This window comes from Ambystoma mexicanum, chromosome 3p (assembly GCF_040938575.1).
Source record: "Ambystoma mexicanum isolate Mex_15411 chromosome 3p, UKY_AmexF1_1, whole genome shotgun sequence".
NCBI classification, from domain to species: domain Eukaryota; kingdom Metazoa; phylum Chordata; class Amphibia; order Caudata; family Ambystomatidae; genus Ambystoma; species Ambystoma mexicanum.
Genome location: NC_090925.1, coordinates 864,158,896 through 864,177,661, shown reverse-complemented (window position 1 = coordinate 864,177,661; position 18,766 = coordinate 864,158,896). Strand labels below are relative to the sequence as shown.

Here is an 18,766-nt window from a genome sequence, read left to right as displayed (position 1 = left end):
TAATGGCAAGCACAACTGGAGGAAAATCCTGTGGTTCGCCAATATTGATGATGTTTTGTCCCAGGTAAACACTTGGTTGCTTTCACCCACAGCTAATCTGTTAACTAAAAGCCAAATGAGATTGTACAGAAGTAGTCTGTGGAAAGAGTGTATGAGGAAAAGAGATCTCTTGGAGTTTGCTACTAATTCAGACAGAGCACATGCAGTGATCAGCTGTGTGGAGGAGATGCAGCCCCACCTTATTTGGGGTCCCACTAAGAGAGAGTGCTGGTTGATCACCCGAGCCAGATTTGATTGCATGCAGCTGAGGGGAGCTACTTCCAAAGGAAGTGGATATCCTGCAGTAGCGAGTTGTCCAACATGTGGTGTTGCTAATGAGGATTTGGCCCAACTCTTATTGTTTTCTCCTGCCTACAATGTCATTAGACGCTCTACTTTACTGCTGGTGCTTAGGTCAGCCAAAATCCGTTCTTATAGGCCGGCAGTTATATACCTTTTGACAGCAGACTCGTTCTAGACAGTGTTGGGCACTACTGTCTTTTTTTAAAAGAGCTATGTCTCAAAGAAAGGGGCAGTTTATGCAATTGCCCAAAATGATTGGCTACCTTTGGAGAAACTGGAAGGAGTATTGCTCCAAATTAATTTGGAGTACTGTGCTGTCCTTTTGCCTCCCTTGCAATAAATATTTACCTATAATTAAACTTGATGAAATGTTAAGTATGCACCCTATTGGACCAAATATGTATTGCTATTTATGACCTTTTCTGTTTGTTAGGCGATTTCTACCTGTTTATAGAGCGTTGTGCTTTGATTGGCCCTTTTATCTTTGGAAAACTAGATTTTATATATACTTGTGAGCAATACTTTTATTTTATTATTTACTGTGCCATTGTATTTTTTATGTGTTTGATGGATTATTTGATCCGAATAAACATATTGACTGACTGCTGCTGATTGAACTAGAAGATTTTCCATGAGAATGAAGGGTTTGTCCTTAGGCACCTTATATTTATTAACTAGTGCCTTTGAGATGTGGGGATCGGAATGGAGCTTTCCCCAACGAGCCAGGGCGTGCTCCATAACGGACAATTCCATGGGCAGTGGAGCCTTTGACTGCTGAGATGGCAGTTCCCAAAAACACCTGCCATTTCGCACTTATCCTTTGGAAGGATGTCTAGTGCCTGCATGGCTTTAGTGACAATGTCATGGAACACCTTAGAACACTTAGAAGGTGAATGCGTTGTGTCCTCCTCTGAATCTGAGTCAGAGTCCTTTGAAATGTTCTTATTTATTGTGCGAGGAGCAGAGTCCTCATTGTTCACTGGTACCGTGACAGGGCCGAGAGTAAGGTCGACAGGTACTGATCCTTGAGGTAACACAGGTGACATTTTGTCCTTAATGGGTAGAGCCAACATTTCTAGGAAGGGCTCAGAAAGCATTGTTTACAGTACAGTATTAGTGATGATGTTTGCCATTTGGGAAGGTATAGGTAGAGGGTCTTCTAGTCTGATAGGAGAAGTAGAAGAGGCAGCCATATTAGGCGGTTGGCTAGGATTGCATATGTTCAACACCACAGGTCTAGGCACCTGAATGTTGGTTAGAACCAGTTGGGGTGCAGGTGTTGGTGGTACCAGTGCAGTTGGCCCAAATTGTCCTCAGATTGAGGAGAGAATTGAAGCAAAATGTGAGGCGTCTGAGCTCTCACTTGAATGCTGAACAATTGTTGTGGTGGAACCGTAAAAGACTTTGAAGCATCAACGTCTTCGGAGTCAGAAATTAGAGTCAAATTATCCTTCTGACTCCCCACCGAGCCTGAGACAGAAGCCATGGGAGAATTCTTCAGTTTCTGCTTTCTTGGAGAAGTTGGTACTAGAGTAGATCTTGAATGAGAGTGCTTATACCTCTTATAAGAGAGATTTCCTTGGTACAGAGGAGTTTGACAGCTCAACTGCAGTAGTAGAAGGTAAAAGTTTTCTTTCTTTTGGTACCCAAGTACCAGAAGTTTTGCAAGCGGAAGCAGACTTGGCTTTATCCGGTACTGGAGATTCGCAGTGGATCGAATGTACCCCGGAGGCACGGGCCTCTTTACACGTACCCTTGCCTGTTCAGTGTACCGAGGCAAGGTACTGCTGTTATTTTGTGTGGAGTAAATAACTCTTCTGGTACCGGGTGGGTCTTCTGCAACCCTTTCCCACCTGGAGGTACTTTAAGGTGGATAGGCTGGGGGTTTCCCCCTGAACGGTCCCGTGAAGACTCCGGGACTGAGGAGGCAGTCTTCCCTGGGGTACCGACGGCCGAGCCGAAACTAATACCTCACCTGAAGGTACAGTCCCCCACTTATCGATATCGGCCTCCCTCCTGTTGCGAACAAAGTCTTCGGTCGTCTTCGGTACCGGTCCCAGCTCGGACATGGAGAGAACACAAGTCCGCAGAGACCTCGGGTGAATTCCACAGCAAAAGATGCAGGTACTCACCGGGTGATGTACACCCAGACAGCGAACGCAGGCATGTTGGGGATCAGTCGTAGAAAAATGTTTCCGGCATTGGATCTACTGCTTCAAACCTGTCACATATGGCATGCCCAGAGGGAGGCACCATGAATTGAAAACATTAAAATAAAGAACCAATCACTAGCAAAAAAGGGATGGACAGCAAAAGGAATGCTCTGAAAAAGATAGTCGCAGCGCAGCAAAAAATTCCGACCCGCCCAGTACACAGAAAAACAGGAACTAGGTGTGGACCATTGGTGACTTGAGGGTAAGGTGTGAGCATGGCGCACGGAGGGACACACGCATGATGTAGGCCCTTCCGCTTCTTAAACTCTTAAAGTGACAGCTATCTTTTTCAGCCAGCTTTTCCGGCCTGCCTGCGGCTGCAGGCGTACCCGATCAGTTGGGAAGGAGGGAGAGCCAGGGCGACAGAGAAATATCTACACCACCCAAATTAGCTCTGGCCACACTCGTGTCCTTCTAGGGGCTGAAATAGTGGGGGTTGCCTCCAATGCTGCCCAACACAGCCTAAATAGTCCATGGTCTACTACAGATGGGCACATATTACTAGGATTTCGAATTTCTACTCTAGATTTCAGTTCTACATCTTACAACACCTAACAATGGTCCTTCAATCTCATCTCTTCTGAAGTGTACAAAAAGGTACAGCACTTGGAGGCTTAAGATTATCCCTTCTTCACCTTCCCTTTTGACTTCTCCGCAATCACCTTTACACAACCCACCTTTGGTTCTGGTCTTTGGTCATTCAGCTTGCCATCATATCTTCCTTCCTATTTTACCAGGAAGGACATTTTAAACAAACCTTATGTAGCAAAGGGACCCCCACACATCCAAGGGCACACTTGAGCACATCTAATTTTATTAACACATAATGAATTGTAGTAGAAACTGCCATCACATAAACTGGCTTGGCTACACTAATGGGGTTTCTCTCACTTTTCCCAGTCAACATTTGTTTAATATACAACCCTGTTTCCACAATTGAACACTCACTCCTTCAAGCCCCTTGGTCAATTCCCCAGAGACCATCATCTGGTTGAACCCAGGTGGGGATAGGATATACTAATAATCAGACAATACTTTGTGCCGTAAGACCTCTGCAGTGGTGATGGGCACAGTAAAGCAGCTTATTAACAGAAACTCTTTAGCCATCTTCTGAAGCTTCCCCCCCCCATCTTTATACCCAACTCGCCCCTTTTCACTAACTACTTATTTTAGGAGTTTCCCTTGCACCACAATGAAAGGACGGAAAACTGCACAGAACACCCCACTGCAAATGAACGTTTCCTCTAGGGCTGGGAGACACAGACACCAACCCAAGGTGCACGTTCCGTGTCCGGCATGCTCATAAGTTGTAGACACATTCCTAGCACACCTGCTTCATGCACCACTCGCACCTCAGTGGCTTGAAACAATACAAACATATGGTTTGCTGCTCAGTACTGACCCTACTTAACACACTTTTTCACAACTACCATTTTCTATCCAGAAGTCAAATGTGCCAAGGTGCACTCTTGAAAACCTTGTTCACATGGAAAATCCCCTCACTTTGTCTCATGCTCTGTGTGCACTCACCTCTCCTCTTCTTCCTCCTCCTCCTCTGACTCTTCATATGATTTGTCATCATCAGGATCATAGTCGGGTGTCAGAGAACGCCGTGGCAGGAGTTCTACTTGTAAAGGCAGTGTTCCCTCACTAGCCAGGAGCTCGTATAGGCGCCGGATCTCTTCAGGGGAGGGCATCCAGGTTTCTGGAGATTCTAGCTCTTCGTCACTGCAGGGCACACACCAGTCCTCCTCCTCCTCTTCCTCCATATCTCTGTGTCCCTCCTCATCCTCCTCTTCCCTTCCCTCCCCTTCATCATCTACTGCTGTTGCAGGCTCCTCCTCTTCTTCTGCAGCCTCTTCCTCCTGTTCCTCAATCTCATTCTCTGTGTCCTTCTTGATTGCCTCTTGGTCATCCACTGCCAGTGACTCTATGCCAGCCGTCACCTCTCCCTCCTCTTCTGCAGCCTCCATTGTAGGGTTGAAGCAGACTTAGAAAGCTGAAAATCATATGAAATTAAGTTAAAGTTAAGGAAAAGTCACAAATGCTTCTTTTGCAGACAGAAATATTTGACATTTGTATAGTGCACCATCCTGGTTCTATCTCGGGATTCGTTTAGTAATCAACTGATACAGGATAAAAAGGAGATATATATCATACATTACTTAACATAATCGTATTTCTGATGCTTGTATATGCATAGGCCGACATCTAGTGGTAGTCGCAGAGTATTGCATGACTTGTTTAAAAATTCAAAAAGTGACATTGGCTGGGCGTGTAACACTATCCCTTGTGTGACGTGTACTGTAACCATGGTCCCTCACGCATCGAGGTCCCTCCGATTGTTTTGTTTCTGACATGCAGGAGCATGAAGTGTTTGTGTGAGTACAAATGAAAGTCGAATAGATATGGTAGAAAGACATGTATGGACCTTCATCTCTAAGAAGGGAGGAAGGCTGGGCGCATGTGAATCTAAGCAGATACACACATCAGAAATACGATTACAGTAAGTAATGTATGCCTTCTGAGGCTTGTGGATCTGCTTTGAATCACATGCTATGCATAGATTTGCAAGCAGTACTTGGAGAAAGAGGGAGGCTGGTTGATGGTACAGCGGCAAATAGATGTTTTAATACAGCTGCACCCACTTGTGAATCTGCTTTTGAGTGTGTATCCAAGCAGTAGTGTTGCAGAAATGTGTGGATGGGACTCCAAGTAGCTGCTTCGCAAATTGCGTCTAAAGGGACATTTGCAATGAAAGCTGAGTAGCCCCTGTGCCTCTAGTAGACTGGGCTTGGTGCGAAAAGGTTGAGATTTGCTAGATAGTGAGTAGCAAAGTTGAATGCATTTGACTATTCATCTTGGGATGGCTGACTTAAGAGAGATGAGGAGCTCTCTACCAGGAGCTATGGAAACAAAGAGCTGATCCGTAGTGTTTTACTTTTGTTTAGGTAGTACATGAATGCTCTCCTTACATCTATAGTATGGAGGATTTTTTCTGCAGAATTAGTTGGTTTTTGGAAAAAAGCTGGAGGTTCAATGGATTGGTTAACATGGAACTTGGAGATGAAGTTAGGTGAAAAATCAATGATGGGTTCTGAGAACCACTTTGTCTTTGTGAATAGTAATGAATGGGTCCTTAAATGAGAGGGCTTGTAGTTCACTGACTCTCATTGACGTGATTGCTACAAGAAAAGCAGTGTTTTACGTTAGATGTTTAAGAGTAGCTTTGTGCAATGGTTCAAAGGGTGGATCAATGAGTTTTGTGAGCACACCATTTAGGTCCCACCCAGGAGGTAGATTTGAAATTGGCGGGTATAACGTTTATGCCCCTTCCATGAAAGCCATGAAAGCCTTGATTACAGGGACTTTCCACCATGAAACCTTGCTCTGCGAGGTGGTGAATGCAGAGAGTACTGCCAAATATACTTTAAGGGAATTAAAGACAACGGTAAAGCAGATGACATACTATGTGTGAAGGGGAACAGTCAATTGGATTGATGTTACGTGATTTGCACAGTATGACAAAATGTTTGCATTTGTTAAAATAGCAGTGTCTTGTATTGGGTTTCCGTGCCTCTTTTAGGATGTCCATAAACCTTTGTGGAAGGTTTAAATGTGTAAACTCTAGGACTTCAGGAGCCATGCTGCCAAGTTCAGAGTTTGTGGATATGGATGGAGTGTTGTGCCCTTTTGTTGGAACAGGATGTTGTGTGGGCACCTATGTCTGATTGGTTTGCATACTGATAGTTTGAGTAGGTGTGGAAACCATGGTGGTAGAGCCCACATTGGAGCCCTTTATATCAGCGTTACTTGTTCCTGGTGCATTCTGTGGACGACTTTATTGAGGAGTGGTGTTGGTGAAAAGAAATGAGCAAATATCCCTGACCAGCAACTACATAGTGCGTTCCCCTTGGACCCCGATTGGGGAAACCTGGATGTGAAGTCTAGGCATTGTGCATTTTTTTGTATTGCAAACAAATCTATATCTGGTTGACCCAATTGGGCGAAGACATGGTTTAAAATATCCTTCAGAATTTGCCACTCGTGTTCTGCGGGAAGGTCCAGGTATCTGCTTAAAGAGTCTGCTAGCAAATTGTGTTCCCCTGGAAAGTTTTGAGACAATAGGAAGATGGTGCATTTGTGCGCTTAATTCCAAATCTTTTGGGCTAACTTGGACAGATTTAGCAAGTGTGTTCCTCCCTGTTTGTTGAGATAAAACATGGCAGTGATACCATCTGTGAGGACTAGAACTGTTTGCCCTGCTAAGTGATGTTGAAACGCTTCCAGAGCTTTGAGGACTGATGACAACTCTAGCAGATTGATGCAATTCTTTCTTGTTGACTGTGTCCACATGCCGTGTGCAGTGTGATGAAGCCAATGATGTGATATATGTAATTTATAATGCACCTGTACACAAGTGTTTTAGGCGCGACAAGACAAGGAGGAGGAAACAGAAAGAGGACAAAACAACAATCTTACTAGGCCTTATGTCATTCGGATCGCGCAAGTGCAAGGGAGAAGGAGCGGGGAAGTGCCGGGAAGGGGTAAGGGAGGAGTGCAGGTAGCTCAATAAGTGCCGGGGGCGGGGGGAGAAGTGCAGGTACTCAATAAGTGCAGCCACAGGGTGGCTCATAAATGCACAGAGAGAAGGGACTGTAGGATTACTGATACAGACCCTTAAGTGCTGGGGAAGCAGAAGGCAGTGCAAGGGCAGCTGGACATACAGGAGCCTGGGTCTGAGTTCAGTGGTCAGGGACATCAGCAAAGGAGAGGAAGAGAGAAAGCGGAAGCGAAAAGGAAGGTCTTGAGTTGCTAACGGAACCGGAGGTGGTTCTGCTCAAGTTTGAGAGAGGCAGGGAGGCTGTTCCAGAGGGAGGATCCAGCCGAGGAAAGAGATCTGCCCCCCACTCTCTGCTTGGAGTTGCGACTGACCCTCAGAGAGTTGGAGGCGGATGAGCGGAGAGCTCGAGAAGGACAATGTTTAAAATGAGAAATTTGGAGGTAGTGCGGTACTAGGCCCCAGAAACCTTGTGGGCAATGCAAACGGTCTTGAACTTGATCCTTGCAGCAACAGGGAGGCGGCGAAGAGATTTCATAGTCCAAGAGATACTATCCCTAGGCTTGAGGTCAAGGACAAGTCTTACAGTCCTGTTCTGGATAGGTTGTAGAGGTCGAAGAGTGGAGACAGGCAGATTGTGAAAGAGGCTGTTGCAATAGTCCAGCCTAGAGAGGACCACGGATCTAGAGACAGTGAGCTTCTGGGAGAGGAGAGTGAGAAAAGGCAGAATACCTCTGAGGAGGTGCAGCTGATAGTGTGACTTCTTAAAGACGTCGCAGATGTGAGAAGAGAAGGAGACGGTGGAGTTGAAGATGACACCAAGGTTCTTTGCCTCACAGGAAGGAGTAGGAAGAGGGCCCAAGGTGGGCGGCGAGAGAAGAGAGAAGAAGAGAGGCTAGAAGAGAGGAAAGAGAGTAGAGAGAGGAGAGAAAGAAAGGAGGGAACAGGTGTCCCAATGAGGAGTATCTCAGTCTTACTGGCATTAAGGTGAGATCATTGACAGCACACCATTCCTGACTTGCGGTCAGACAGTACGGTATGAGAGAAGGAGCAGAGGTGGCTGAAGGAGAGCTGGGTGTCATCTGCATAACACCGAAAGTTAGAGCAGAATTAAGCGATGTGGTGGGCAAGAGGTGCCAGGTAGTGGTTGAAAAGCCAGGGAGAAATGTTAGACCCCTGGGTAACACCACAAGTAGAGAGAGATAGAAGAGAGGACAAACCCCAGTTGGACCTGGGAGGGTTGGTCAGTGAGAAAGGAGGTTAACAAGGCCAGGGACTGACCAGTGATACCTAGGTTGTCACGGAGGCCATCGAGTAGGATGGCATGGCTGACCATGTCAAAAGCAGAGGCTAGATCGAGGAGAATGAGGACAGAAGGAAGGTTAGAATCAAGATTAGAGAGCAAGTCTTCACGGTTGTTCAGGAAAGCCGTTTCTGGGCTTCAGGTAGCTCTGAAGCCAGACGGGTGGTCGTGGAGACAACCAACAGATTCAGTATGCAGATTAAGCTGGGAGATGGCCAGCTTTTCCAAGAGTTTGCCCATGAAAGGAGTGATGGAGATCAGGTGATAGTTAGCAGGAGAGGAGGGATCAGCAGAGGGTATATTTAGAAGGGTGTGCATAGGGGAGTGCTTAAGCAGGGAGGGGAGGGTTCCAGCGGCAAAGGAGTGATTGCAGAAATGTGCTCCCCACCAGGGAGATTGAGGCATCTCTTGTGAGAGTGTCCTGCACTGGTGGATTGCGAAAGGGTTTCCCTTTTAACATATTTTCTTTGGTCCACCAGAGTAAAGTCTGTACGTCGGGCTGCGAAACTAGCACTAGATCGTCCTACTGACTGCTTGTCTGAGACCATTGTTTCGCTAGCCAATCTTGCACAGGATGCATGCACAGACATGCGTGCAGGACTAGAAATATGCATGAAACCATCATCCCGATCAGCGGGCACATTGCCTTGCATATGCACAGTTATCTGGCGACCGGTCACATAATGAGGAATTTGGAAGAGCATGGTTTAAAGTCTTTCCTTCGAGGGAAAGAACAAGCCTTCCTGAATTGTTAATAATGCTCCCAGAAATCATTGCATTTGACTGGGGACGAGACTTGACTTTATCTCGTTGGATAATGCCAATTGGAACAATAGATTGATTGTTTCCTTGGTGTTATTTTGACAGATTTGTGGTGTTTCTCCTGTTATGAGCCAGTCGTCGAGATATGGTACACTGGGATAGATTGCCTTCACAAGTGTGCTGCCACCACTGCTAGAACTTTGGTGAACAACCTTGGCGCTGATGAAATGCTGAAGGGGAGCACCTTGAACTGATAATGAATATTCCCTAGCTGGAAGCACAGGTAATTCCGGTGCACTGGTTGGTAGCATTGAAATATGAAAGTATGCATCTTTCATGTCCAAGGTTGCCATGTAACCCCCCCACCCCCGTTTGTGTTGTCATAGGAAATGTTTGCAGTTTTACTTATGTGTTGGCTGGACACAGGTCTAACACAGGGCTCACAGTTAAATATTTTTATTGTTTTTTGGTACTAGGAAATAAACTGAATAGATACCCTTATTTAACTTGTGAGATAGAACCAGCTCTATTGAGCCTTTTTGAAGGACAGAATTGATTTCCTCTTGCAGAATTTGCTTGTGCTGTGGAGACATTTTCCTTTGTCTTGGTGGATGATGTTGGTGTTTGATGTTGATTGAATAACACTTTGCCACTGTAGATAACGGCCACTAATCCAATGCGATTCGCTCCCATTTGTGGGCAAATTAAGAAATGTGGCCTCCTACTGGGGAGACATGGGAGGAAACCTTGATGGGCATGGCATTGCTTAGAGGCGGAGCCGCCTCTAGTAGTGGCAGCTCTACCCCTACCTCGAGTTCTCGTATAGCCCCTTTGAAAGTTGGTCTGATAAGTGGTGGATTGGTCTTGAGGTGTAAAGCAAGGAGAGGTCTGTCCCGGACTGTATCCTGTTTGAGGTGAGCGTGGGAACACCTGCCTGCGAAAGGAGCAGCGTGATATAATGCCCTCTGTTGTATGTAGGGTTTATTTGATATTCGACCTAGAGTCTTCAGGGTCTTATGCTCTTCCTTAGCACTTTTAAGTGCATCGTCTACTACCTTACCGAAGAGAACATTTGGTCCAATTGGCATGTTCAAAAAAGTACACCAGAGTTTCTAGTTTGAACCCTGATTGGCATTTCCAAGAATGGCATTTTAAAAGCGTTCCTTCCACAATAATTCAACCAGCATTATCTGTTACATCTAAATTGTTCTTAAGGATGCAGTTGGCAACTTACTTACTGTGAGGGGTCAGAAATGAGAGCCGGACACAAGGTTATGTTTTCACAAGAAGATATTTATTAAATGAAAAGCAGTTGTAAAAATGCCTCTGATCCTATGCTAAAGAGGTGTTTACCTGCCTACAAATCAAAACTAAGGATCTGTCTGTGTCAGGAGTCAATAACTGAAAAAATATCCTTGTGTCCAAAATGTCCTATCCTGACCCTCACACTATAAACAAATGAAAAACGTCTAAGGAAAATATCTTCAACTGGTTGAAAATTGTTCACCACTGAAACTAGCATAATTCCAACAAAAATGTTGTTCTCAAGGCGGAAGCCCTTCCCCTGGATTCTGAATTGTGTAAACAGTTCCTTGGCATCTTGTTTGGACTCACAAGATTCCTGTTTAGGCAACCAAGTCTTTAACAGTCTTTTCTTTAATGCAACTATCTCTGCGGTCTGGACAGCAATGACTTTCTAAAACATCAAACTTTCCAGCGTTCAATAAATAAACGCCAATCTTTCCTTTAGTATTTCTTTAGGCCCACAAATTGCCTGGTTTACACTCCTGCCAGGTCCTTTATGCAATGCCAACTGCCTGGTTTACTCTCCAGTCAGGTTCCTTTATGCAAAGCCAACTGACTGGTGTACACGCCTGCCAGGACTTTTATATTTGTATCAATTGCTTGCTGTCTTGCTTGTCAGGATTTCCTATATATATTGAATTCACCTGGTGTCTGGTTTGTTTATCAGGGCTTTTCATGTGCTTCATTCACCTGGTGACTTTTTGTTTACCAGGACTTCCTTATATACTTCACTCGGTACTGTGAGGGGTCAGAAAATGAGAGCCGGACAAAAAATTGTAATGTTTTCAACATCACACATCTTTATTAAAATAAGGTGGTTGGATTAAGGGCGCTCTGTCCCTATCGTAAACATAGTTTCCCTGCCACAAAAATAAAACTAAAGATCAGTATGTGTCTAGTTATCAAAACTATGCAATCAGTCCAAAAAATATCTAACCATCAGACTAAAAATGAACAACCGAATGTGTAAGGTAAATGTCTCAGTTTCAGATTCAATAAAAAAGTGTTTGCAAAAACCAAGTATAAAATCCCAAAAAAACAAACCTTAGATCCAGGGGGTGGTTCCCTCCCCCTGGACTATTTCAGCGACTATATCGAAAGTGCCCTTTCCAAACAATAATTCCTTAAGAGAAGGAGTAGTAATGTCTCTTCCACACAACACTTTCTTAATGATGGCAGAGGGTGTCTGTTCAAACAATAATTCCTTAAGAGTAGCGGAAATGTCTCTTCCACACTTTAAGAAGGGCAAAAAATGTCTTTTACAAACAATAACTTTTGAAGAATGGCAAAAATGTCTCTTTTAAACACCTTTTCAAGGATGGCAAAAGTGTCTCTTGTACACAGTAACATCTTAAGCATAATCTCCTGGCATACTCCCCTGCCAGGAATCCGTCAGTGGCTTCTTTAGAGCCTCTGGTATATTCTCCTGCCAGGTATCTTTTCACAATGTCTTTTTCTTTCACATACTTTACCTGATTACCTGGTGTACTCTCCTGCCAGGAATCCCCTGCTGGCTGGGTTTTGCATATCCCCTGATGTACTCTCCTGCCAGGTATCTTTCTCCCAAAGGCTCACTGCCTGATGTGCTTCTTTCACCAGGATCTCTTACAACATTCTTTTTGAGTATAACGCATTTTAAGTCCTTCACGGTTTATACTTCATTGGCTTTAGTTTCTACTTGTTCCAACTTTCCCCATATTATTGACATCTCATATATGGAGACTTGTGTACATTCTGTCTTTCTATTTTCCTTGGTTGGTATTCAAAATAGGTTCTTAATTGTACATATGCCTGTCAGCACGCCCAGAGGTCCCCCAACACCCCTCGGCAGACTCACCACTGCTGGATGGCGTTTCCAATGTTGTGGTGGCAGGTTTTTCACTGTGGGAAGGCATCCCCCGCTCTGCAGATCTCATTCAATTCTCCCGCCGGCTTCATATTCCCTTGCTGGTAGAACCGCCGGTGTGTGATGCGACCGCGTCCCTAACAACTTTGCTGCTGCTGCCGGTCTCTCAGCAGTCCTCTCGCAGTGTCTGCAGTGCTTCTCTCGGCCTTTGCGCCTCTTCGGTAAGTTAGCATGGTATGCTCCTGTGCTTCTGCCTTCGGTTCCCTTTCCCGTATCGCCCGCTCTGCATCTCTCTTCTTCACCTTCACTTCTTAATTGTAGGTGTACACCATTTTTAAATGTCCCGAACAGACGATTTCCATTGTAACAACTATTCTGCACATTTAGTTTGGTGGTTCCTTTAATCTACATTAACTCCTTCTTCCTTCTCATCTCAGTACTTGAGGCTTTGTTGGAGTCCATAGAATTTTTAGGCCCTTTAAAGTCATATTGTTTTGGATTTTTGTTTAAAGCAAACATATCAAAGAAAGGAGATGTTAATTGGTAAATGAGGTGGAGATCTTTTCTTTGGGTGGGAGGGGGAAATCTTTGATGACTCCACAGGATTCATCACAGTAGCTTGCTTTACCAGGACTTTTTTAAGTTTGGCCCCACATTTACATTTCAGATATTCACAGTTCATTGGGGTTTGCGTTTCTGTCTTCAGCTATTCAAATAAACCTGTCGTTGTGTTCACAAAGTTACTATGTTCAAATTGCTGTCTGTGCGGTCACCATAACGCCCCAGTGTCCTGTGAGGAACCGCAAGGTATCTCACCCGCTAGTCCCCGGGGATCTGTCATCCAGGTGGCCAGGATATGGCCATCGCTTTTGGATCCAGTTCCTGGAGGTGGACCAGTGCGGCAGGATCACCTGGGTGAGGTGTCTTCGGGGAGTGGAGGTGGGACACCAAATGACGAGACATGCTATCCCCCTCCCTGTAACACCTTTACCCCATCCTACCAGTCAGGATACTTAGGAAGTCAACCCCCCCACCTTTCCCAACATGAACACTTTCTCACAGACAGCTCACTGTGAGAGAAAACAGACTAACACCCGAGCCGTATACCTGACATGTCCCAATACAATGGTCGGCAGGGTCAGGCAATTACTGATCATTACACACACCCGACTTCCATCACGCTTCCCCACACAGATAAAAGGTGGAGCACGAAAATACACTCTGAACGAGGCAAAGCACATGAGGAAGCAGCAGTTCCAAGATTACAGTTTAATACAAGGCAAAAGACGGCAAGACCGAAGAGGATTGAAAGGAGGGAAGTGGCCTTGACCTTTTCATTGAAAGACTGTTACTTTCATGAGCCTTCGAGAATAGGAAACATAAAACCAGGAATCAAAGCTGAAGAATCCTGCATTGTGTGTTGGAGATATCCTGGGCTCTCCCTCGTCGATAGTACATGTGGGGAGAATTGTTTGCTGCTGTGGTACTGTCCTTGGCTCCTACAACAAAGCAGCGCCCATGAAGTCAGCACAGCCGGTGAGTCGGGGAAGACTGATACCAGACCGATCTGTGTTAAAGCCAAGGTTACAAGCTGCAAAATTGTATAGTGAAATCTGAAGAGAACAGTGTATGAAGCGCATGTTGCAAGCGACACAAATTAAACAGAAGAGGAGTAATTTAACTTTTGAAGCCAAGATACAATACCGTAGACAGAGTGGTCCGGTACCACGTGGGTATTCATTCGAATGTCTGTTAGGTATCCAGCTGAAAGGTGGCAATTGTGAAAGTGATAAAGAAATTGTGAGATCGAAGTGTTCCTGCAAATGGGTCAAGAGGAACCCTGTGCACATTCGCAAGTCTTAGATATTTGATGTATATGAAGTTGGTCCGAGCCCGGCGGAGGGAGATCAGCTAAAAGCTTTTGGTTAAAGCATGTTTGTGTTAAGAATTACAATTCAAATGGAAACTGGTCTGAACCCGGCGAAGGGGGGCTAACTGTGTTAAAAAGGATGCAAGCCTGGCCGAGGGAGTTCCGGGGTGAACTGTGAGACACCTGAGAAAGAATATCCTATTCTGCAAAAATGGTACAAAGCAGATCTGAGCCAGGTGAAGAGGATCCAAGATAAATAGTGAATCGCCTGAGAAATTGAGTACTTGTCAAAATCTGAAAGGAGAAAGGAACTTATTGTTTGTTGGTTGCATCAGATCCTTTGAATCAAGATACTTTGAGAGGCAGAGAGACTTGTGCACGGAAACGCCCAGATGCTGATGTTTGAACTGTATCTCCTTGTGCTGGAAAAGCCAGAGACTGTGCTAAGCGCTCGAGTGCCCCACCTGACCCCGTGCTGAAAACGTGATGAAGGGAAGCCAACTGCCTGAACATCCCGACATATTTTGTGAACAATTGTTTCTTTTTAGTTACATTGGTTCTCACACTATTTGTATTTAGAGGTAAGGATTGGCAATAGGTTTATTAGCGTAGACGCTTTTATTTTAACACACCACTAGGACTGCGTTATTATTATTATTTGATGGTCATAGCTTGCTCCCATCTGTAGTTTTAGGGTTAGATGGACGTTTTTCAAATCCTTTGTTAAATTCAACAGACACCCTTGAACTGTGGCCACTTGTGTCTGTCTTATTGTTGATACCATGCCTTCCTTACCGTCCACACTGGCTTTGGGCAGACTCGCTGACTTTCTCTGGGGTCTCCGGTCAGGTTTGCTGCTTCCACCCACTTTCCAATCTCGAGGCTCTAGACGTTCTTCTGGCCTCCCTTGCGGCTCCGCGTTTGCACGTCTCCCTCCCCTCAGGATCCGGAATGGAAAACGCCAGCCTCTCCTCTCGCTGAGCGCCCTGGACCTTACCCACAGCTCCCAGCGGCTCCACAGCACTCCAGTCTCTGCTTTGGCATCCCTCCCATGGCAGTCTCTTCTGCCCTGACATTCCGGTACGTACTGTTCGTGAGCCCTCGAACAGGAGCCAACGTCTTCTTCTTAAATGCCTCCTCTGCTGCAGCCTGCACAGGAATCTCTCTCCCTGGCTTCCATTTCTGTGAGAAAGCCTGCAGGTAACTTTGGGCTGCAGTACCCTGCTAAGGCCCAGGAGTTCCACTTCTTTCTGGAGGAGCCATACTGAACTTCTTGGCTCATCAGCTCACCTTTGGCAGTTGGGGTGCAAAGGTTCCCCTCTCCTCTGACCCAAACAGCAGTCCACAGTTCATTCCCTTCTGTCACACAAAGTCTGCAGCCTGGTACACCAGGAAGGGCCTCTCACACACTTCCTTAGTCATTCTTCCTCTTCATATATCAGCTTTAGCCAATAAGGTTTAAGAAAGGACTAGACTGCTGACTAGGGGAAGTGATCATCATTACCCTTTTCTTCGTACCAGTGTTCTGGGGATGGTGGGAACAGTAGTCCCTTTCAGAGACAGACCATTGTAAATATGTTTGAAAGAGATTTCAAAGGCAAAGTAGGTTTGTAAGAGGATTATTTGGAGCTGGAAAAGGTGTCTTTCATAGCTTTATAGGCCCGGTAAGTTGAGAGTTGGCCTTCGGGATGTGACCAATGTGTTCCACTATTCTCTATAGGTGAAAGAGGGAAGATATCATAATGGGCCATTAGATTGTTACAAATGACGGATGGATCCTGAAAGGGAAAACCGGGATATCGCGTCCCACCCGATGGATTCAAGGTATGTGAGCAGAGGTCGTCTCCTCCCATGTGATCCTCCCTCATACAGCCGCCCCTAGGGTCAGGATCAGGTGGAGTCTGTCATCCCCAGGCCACGTTGGAGGAGGTCACAACCAGGAAAACAGTGATGAGCCATCGGATTCATCATATCACCCTCATACAAAGATTTTGGTATCTGGGATTTTAAAGGCTCAGGAACTGTATCAAGCTTTTGGAGGACAGTGTCACATAGGTGGCAGTTATAACTAGCTAATGAGGTGGTATTGATCGCAATGCACGTTTGATACACTGCGGACGTAGCCACTTTCCTACCTAGGGTATATAGTTTCTTGTTTTCTTTTTCAGGGGAGTGCCTCTGCAGATGCTAGTGGCGTACCTGCTCTTTTCCTTGTGGTCTTAACCTCTAAGGATTTAATATAGACTGGATCTGTTGGTGCAAGTTTAAAAGTTTTTCCGATTCTTGGTTTTACTGCCCTAGTTAAAGAGGGGGTTAGTAAAGAGGGCTGAATGTGTCTTTGTACTGATTGGAATGGTATAAATTGAGTGATTGATTTTTTATTGCCTAAAATGTTGTCCACAAAGTCTGTGTCTTGCAGTACGTCTTGTGTGTCAATTATAAAATGGTCTGCTGCTTTAATGAATAAGTCATTATATTGCAGTTGATCATGTATGGGAGAATCAGCAATGGGCTGATCTTTGTCTTCGGGTGAAGTTAAGACGTAAATGTCTGTGTCATTATCATCATCATAATATTTATCCATAGTAAATTGATCATCTGGTAAATATTGGTCACCCTGTTGTTAATGGTCACTAATGATGTATAGATCATCTGAACTCCCTTGTCCATAAGGAATGGCACATTGAATAGAGGAAGTCTCAGGGTGTGGTGGGGTGTCATGAGTGTAACCTCTGTGTTTTAGCAGGAGGAACTTCCTGTTTGTGGATCTGAAAATTGGTCAGAGTGCCTATCCATAAAATCTTCAAAACATACAATAGTTTGTGGTTTGCTCAAATTTCTCCCTAGTCCACTAGCTAGCAACATTCTGAAATTGAAAAGGATTTGTGGGATCCATTCCCTGATGTAAAGCCTCTGATAAAGATGATGTGGAAGGTGTATAATGTGAGTCTTTCAGTGTGGTGTCAAAGGAAGTGGAAAGAGTAGGCTTTAACATGGGTTTTTAAACATGTTTTAAAAGAATTTATTTAACTTTCGACGTACTGTGGACAGACATGCGTCGAGGGTTTAAGCTTCAGCGCTAGTTTTCGGTACAAGAAAGGAATCATTTTTGTAGCCGGGGTACACGTAACTACCTTCCATAACGTTATTTGTTTTATGTTCGTCTTGCAGCCAACGCGTAGGCTAGGGCCCTGAGGACAAAGGACACTTTGAGCTACAAAGGTATTTACTGCTTTTTGTTGACATGATGTGGCTGTGTTTATCAGACAATTTAGTTGATGTACGGCTATGGGTTGTGTGTTTAGTGCGATGCAAGTGTGTGGCCTTGTCGCTGAGTGTGGTCTCCATCACAGCACCGCTGGCCTGCTTATCGGAGGTGGGGACTTGCACTTGGGATTCGGAAGAGCCCAGCTCGTCTTCAGCATCTCTTTGTGTGCGGTAGCTGCCTTGTTCTTCCTCCGACTCTTTGGCGCCTGTTGGGACCTCAATAGACGCCTTGGCCTGCATGCTGTGGGCTGCGCAATTGTACGCTGAACTTTTAATGTATTTGGTTTTACCAATTTATAAGCTTTAAAGTGTTTTTTCAGAGTGATCTCTGGGGAAGTAATGATTGCACACTTGGTGTGCGTCCTTCCAAGTTTAGTTACGATTGCAAGACAGGCCAAATTTAAAAAGTGCCTTTTGCAATATTGGTGTACAAGGCATCATGGCGAGAAACGTAAAGGAGAGGGAAAGGAAAATACATTCACTATGTAAAAGAGTATATGACCACACCCACTCTCCCTACTGTAAAAGGCAGAGGCCTGGTGTATGCCGAAGCCAACAGTCGCCGAGAAGCGAGGTGCCGCCGCCGGAGCATCGAATCTGTAGTTGTTCGTCAAAATGATAATGAAATGCAGAGGCAAACTAAAAGTTTACATTTATAATTTTAGGTAATAAATGGTGTTAGCCAGGAAAATCTGCATCAGTAGTAGGGTGGAAAAACAATCTGAGGGACCTCAGCATGTGAAGGACAATGGGTACAGTACATGTCACACAAGGGGTAGTGTTAAAAACACGTCGTGTCGACGTCCCTGTTTGAACTTCGAAAACAAGTTATGCAATACTCTGCGACTACTACTTGATGTCAGCCTAAGCATGGCTATGCATGTGATTCTAAGCAGATCCACAAGCCTCAGTAACTAACACACACAGACACACACACCCATCATTGTCTAAAACAAGGCCTTTTACAGTAACACAATGCTTCTGAAAAGCACAGACAAAGCAAACAATATTGGCTTTTTTGTAGGCATGGGAAGGCATTGCCCTAACAGCATTACCTGGTCATAAGATGGCAACAGCTGAAAAATTGTGTTAGTTTCTGGGCATATAATAGCAGTACCTAGCACAACCTATACACAAGAAAAACTGGCTTTGTTAATGCTCGTCTTTAACAGGACTTTAGCGCAAGTTACAGCTATAAATCGAGTGGCCAAAGGCACACTTTTTAAAAACATTTTAATTACAACAGTAGTACCTATAAATCTATGATGAAGCCATTTACTCTCAGCAGACATCTTAC

The 18,766-nt window shown here is 44.9% G+C and overlaps 1 protein-coding gene across 3 annotated transcripts in view; it reads right to left on the bottom strand.

Moving 5' to 3' along the window:
• PAGR1 (PAXIP1 associated glutamate rich protein 1) overlaps window positions 1-18,766 on the bottom strand; it is a 245,088-nt gene that overhangs the window by 55,664 nt on the left and 170,658 nt on the right. For all 3 annotated transcript variants that reach the window (XM_069652024.1, XM_069652027.1, XM_069652025.1), the window contains one exon: window positions 4,086-4,554. In XM_069652024.1, the coding sequence (XP_069508125.1) occupies window positions 4,086-4,528 (443 nt within the window). In that variant the 5' untranslated portion in view covers window positions 4,529-4,554. The remainder of the gene's footprint in view (window positions 1-4,085; window positions 4,555-18,766) is intronic.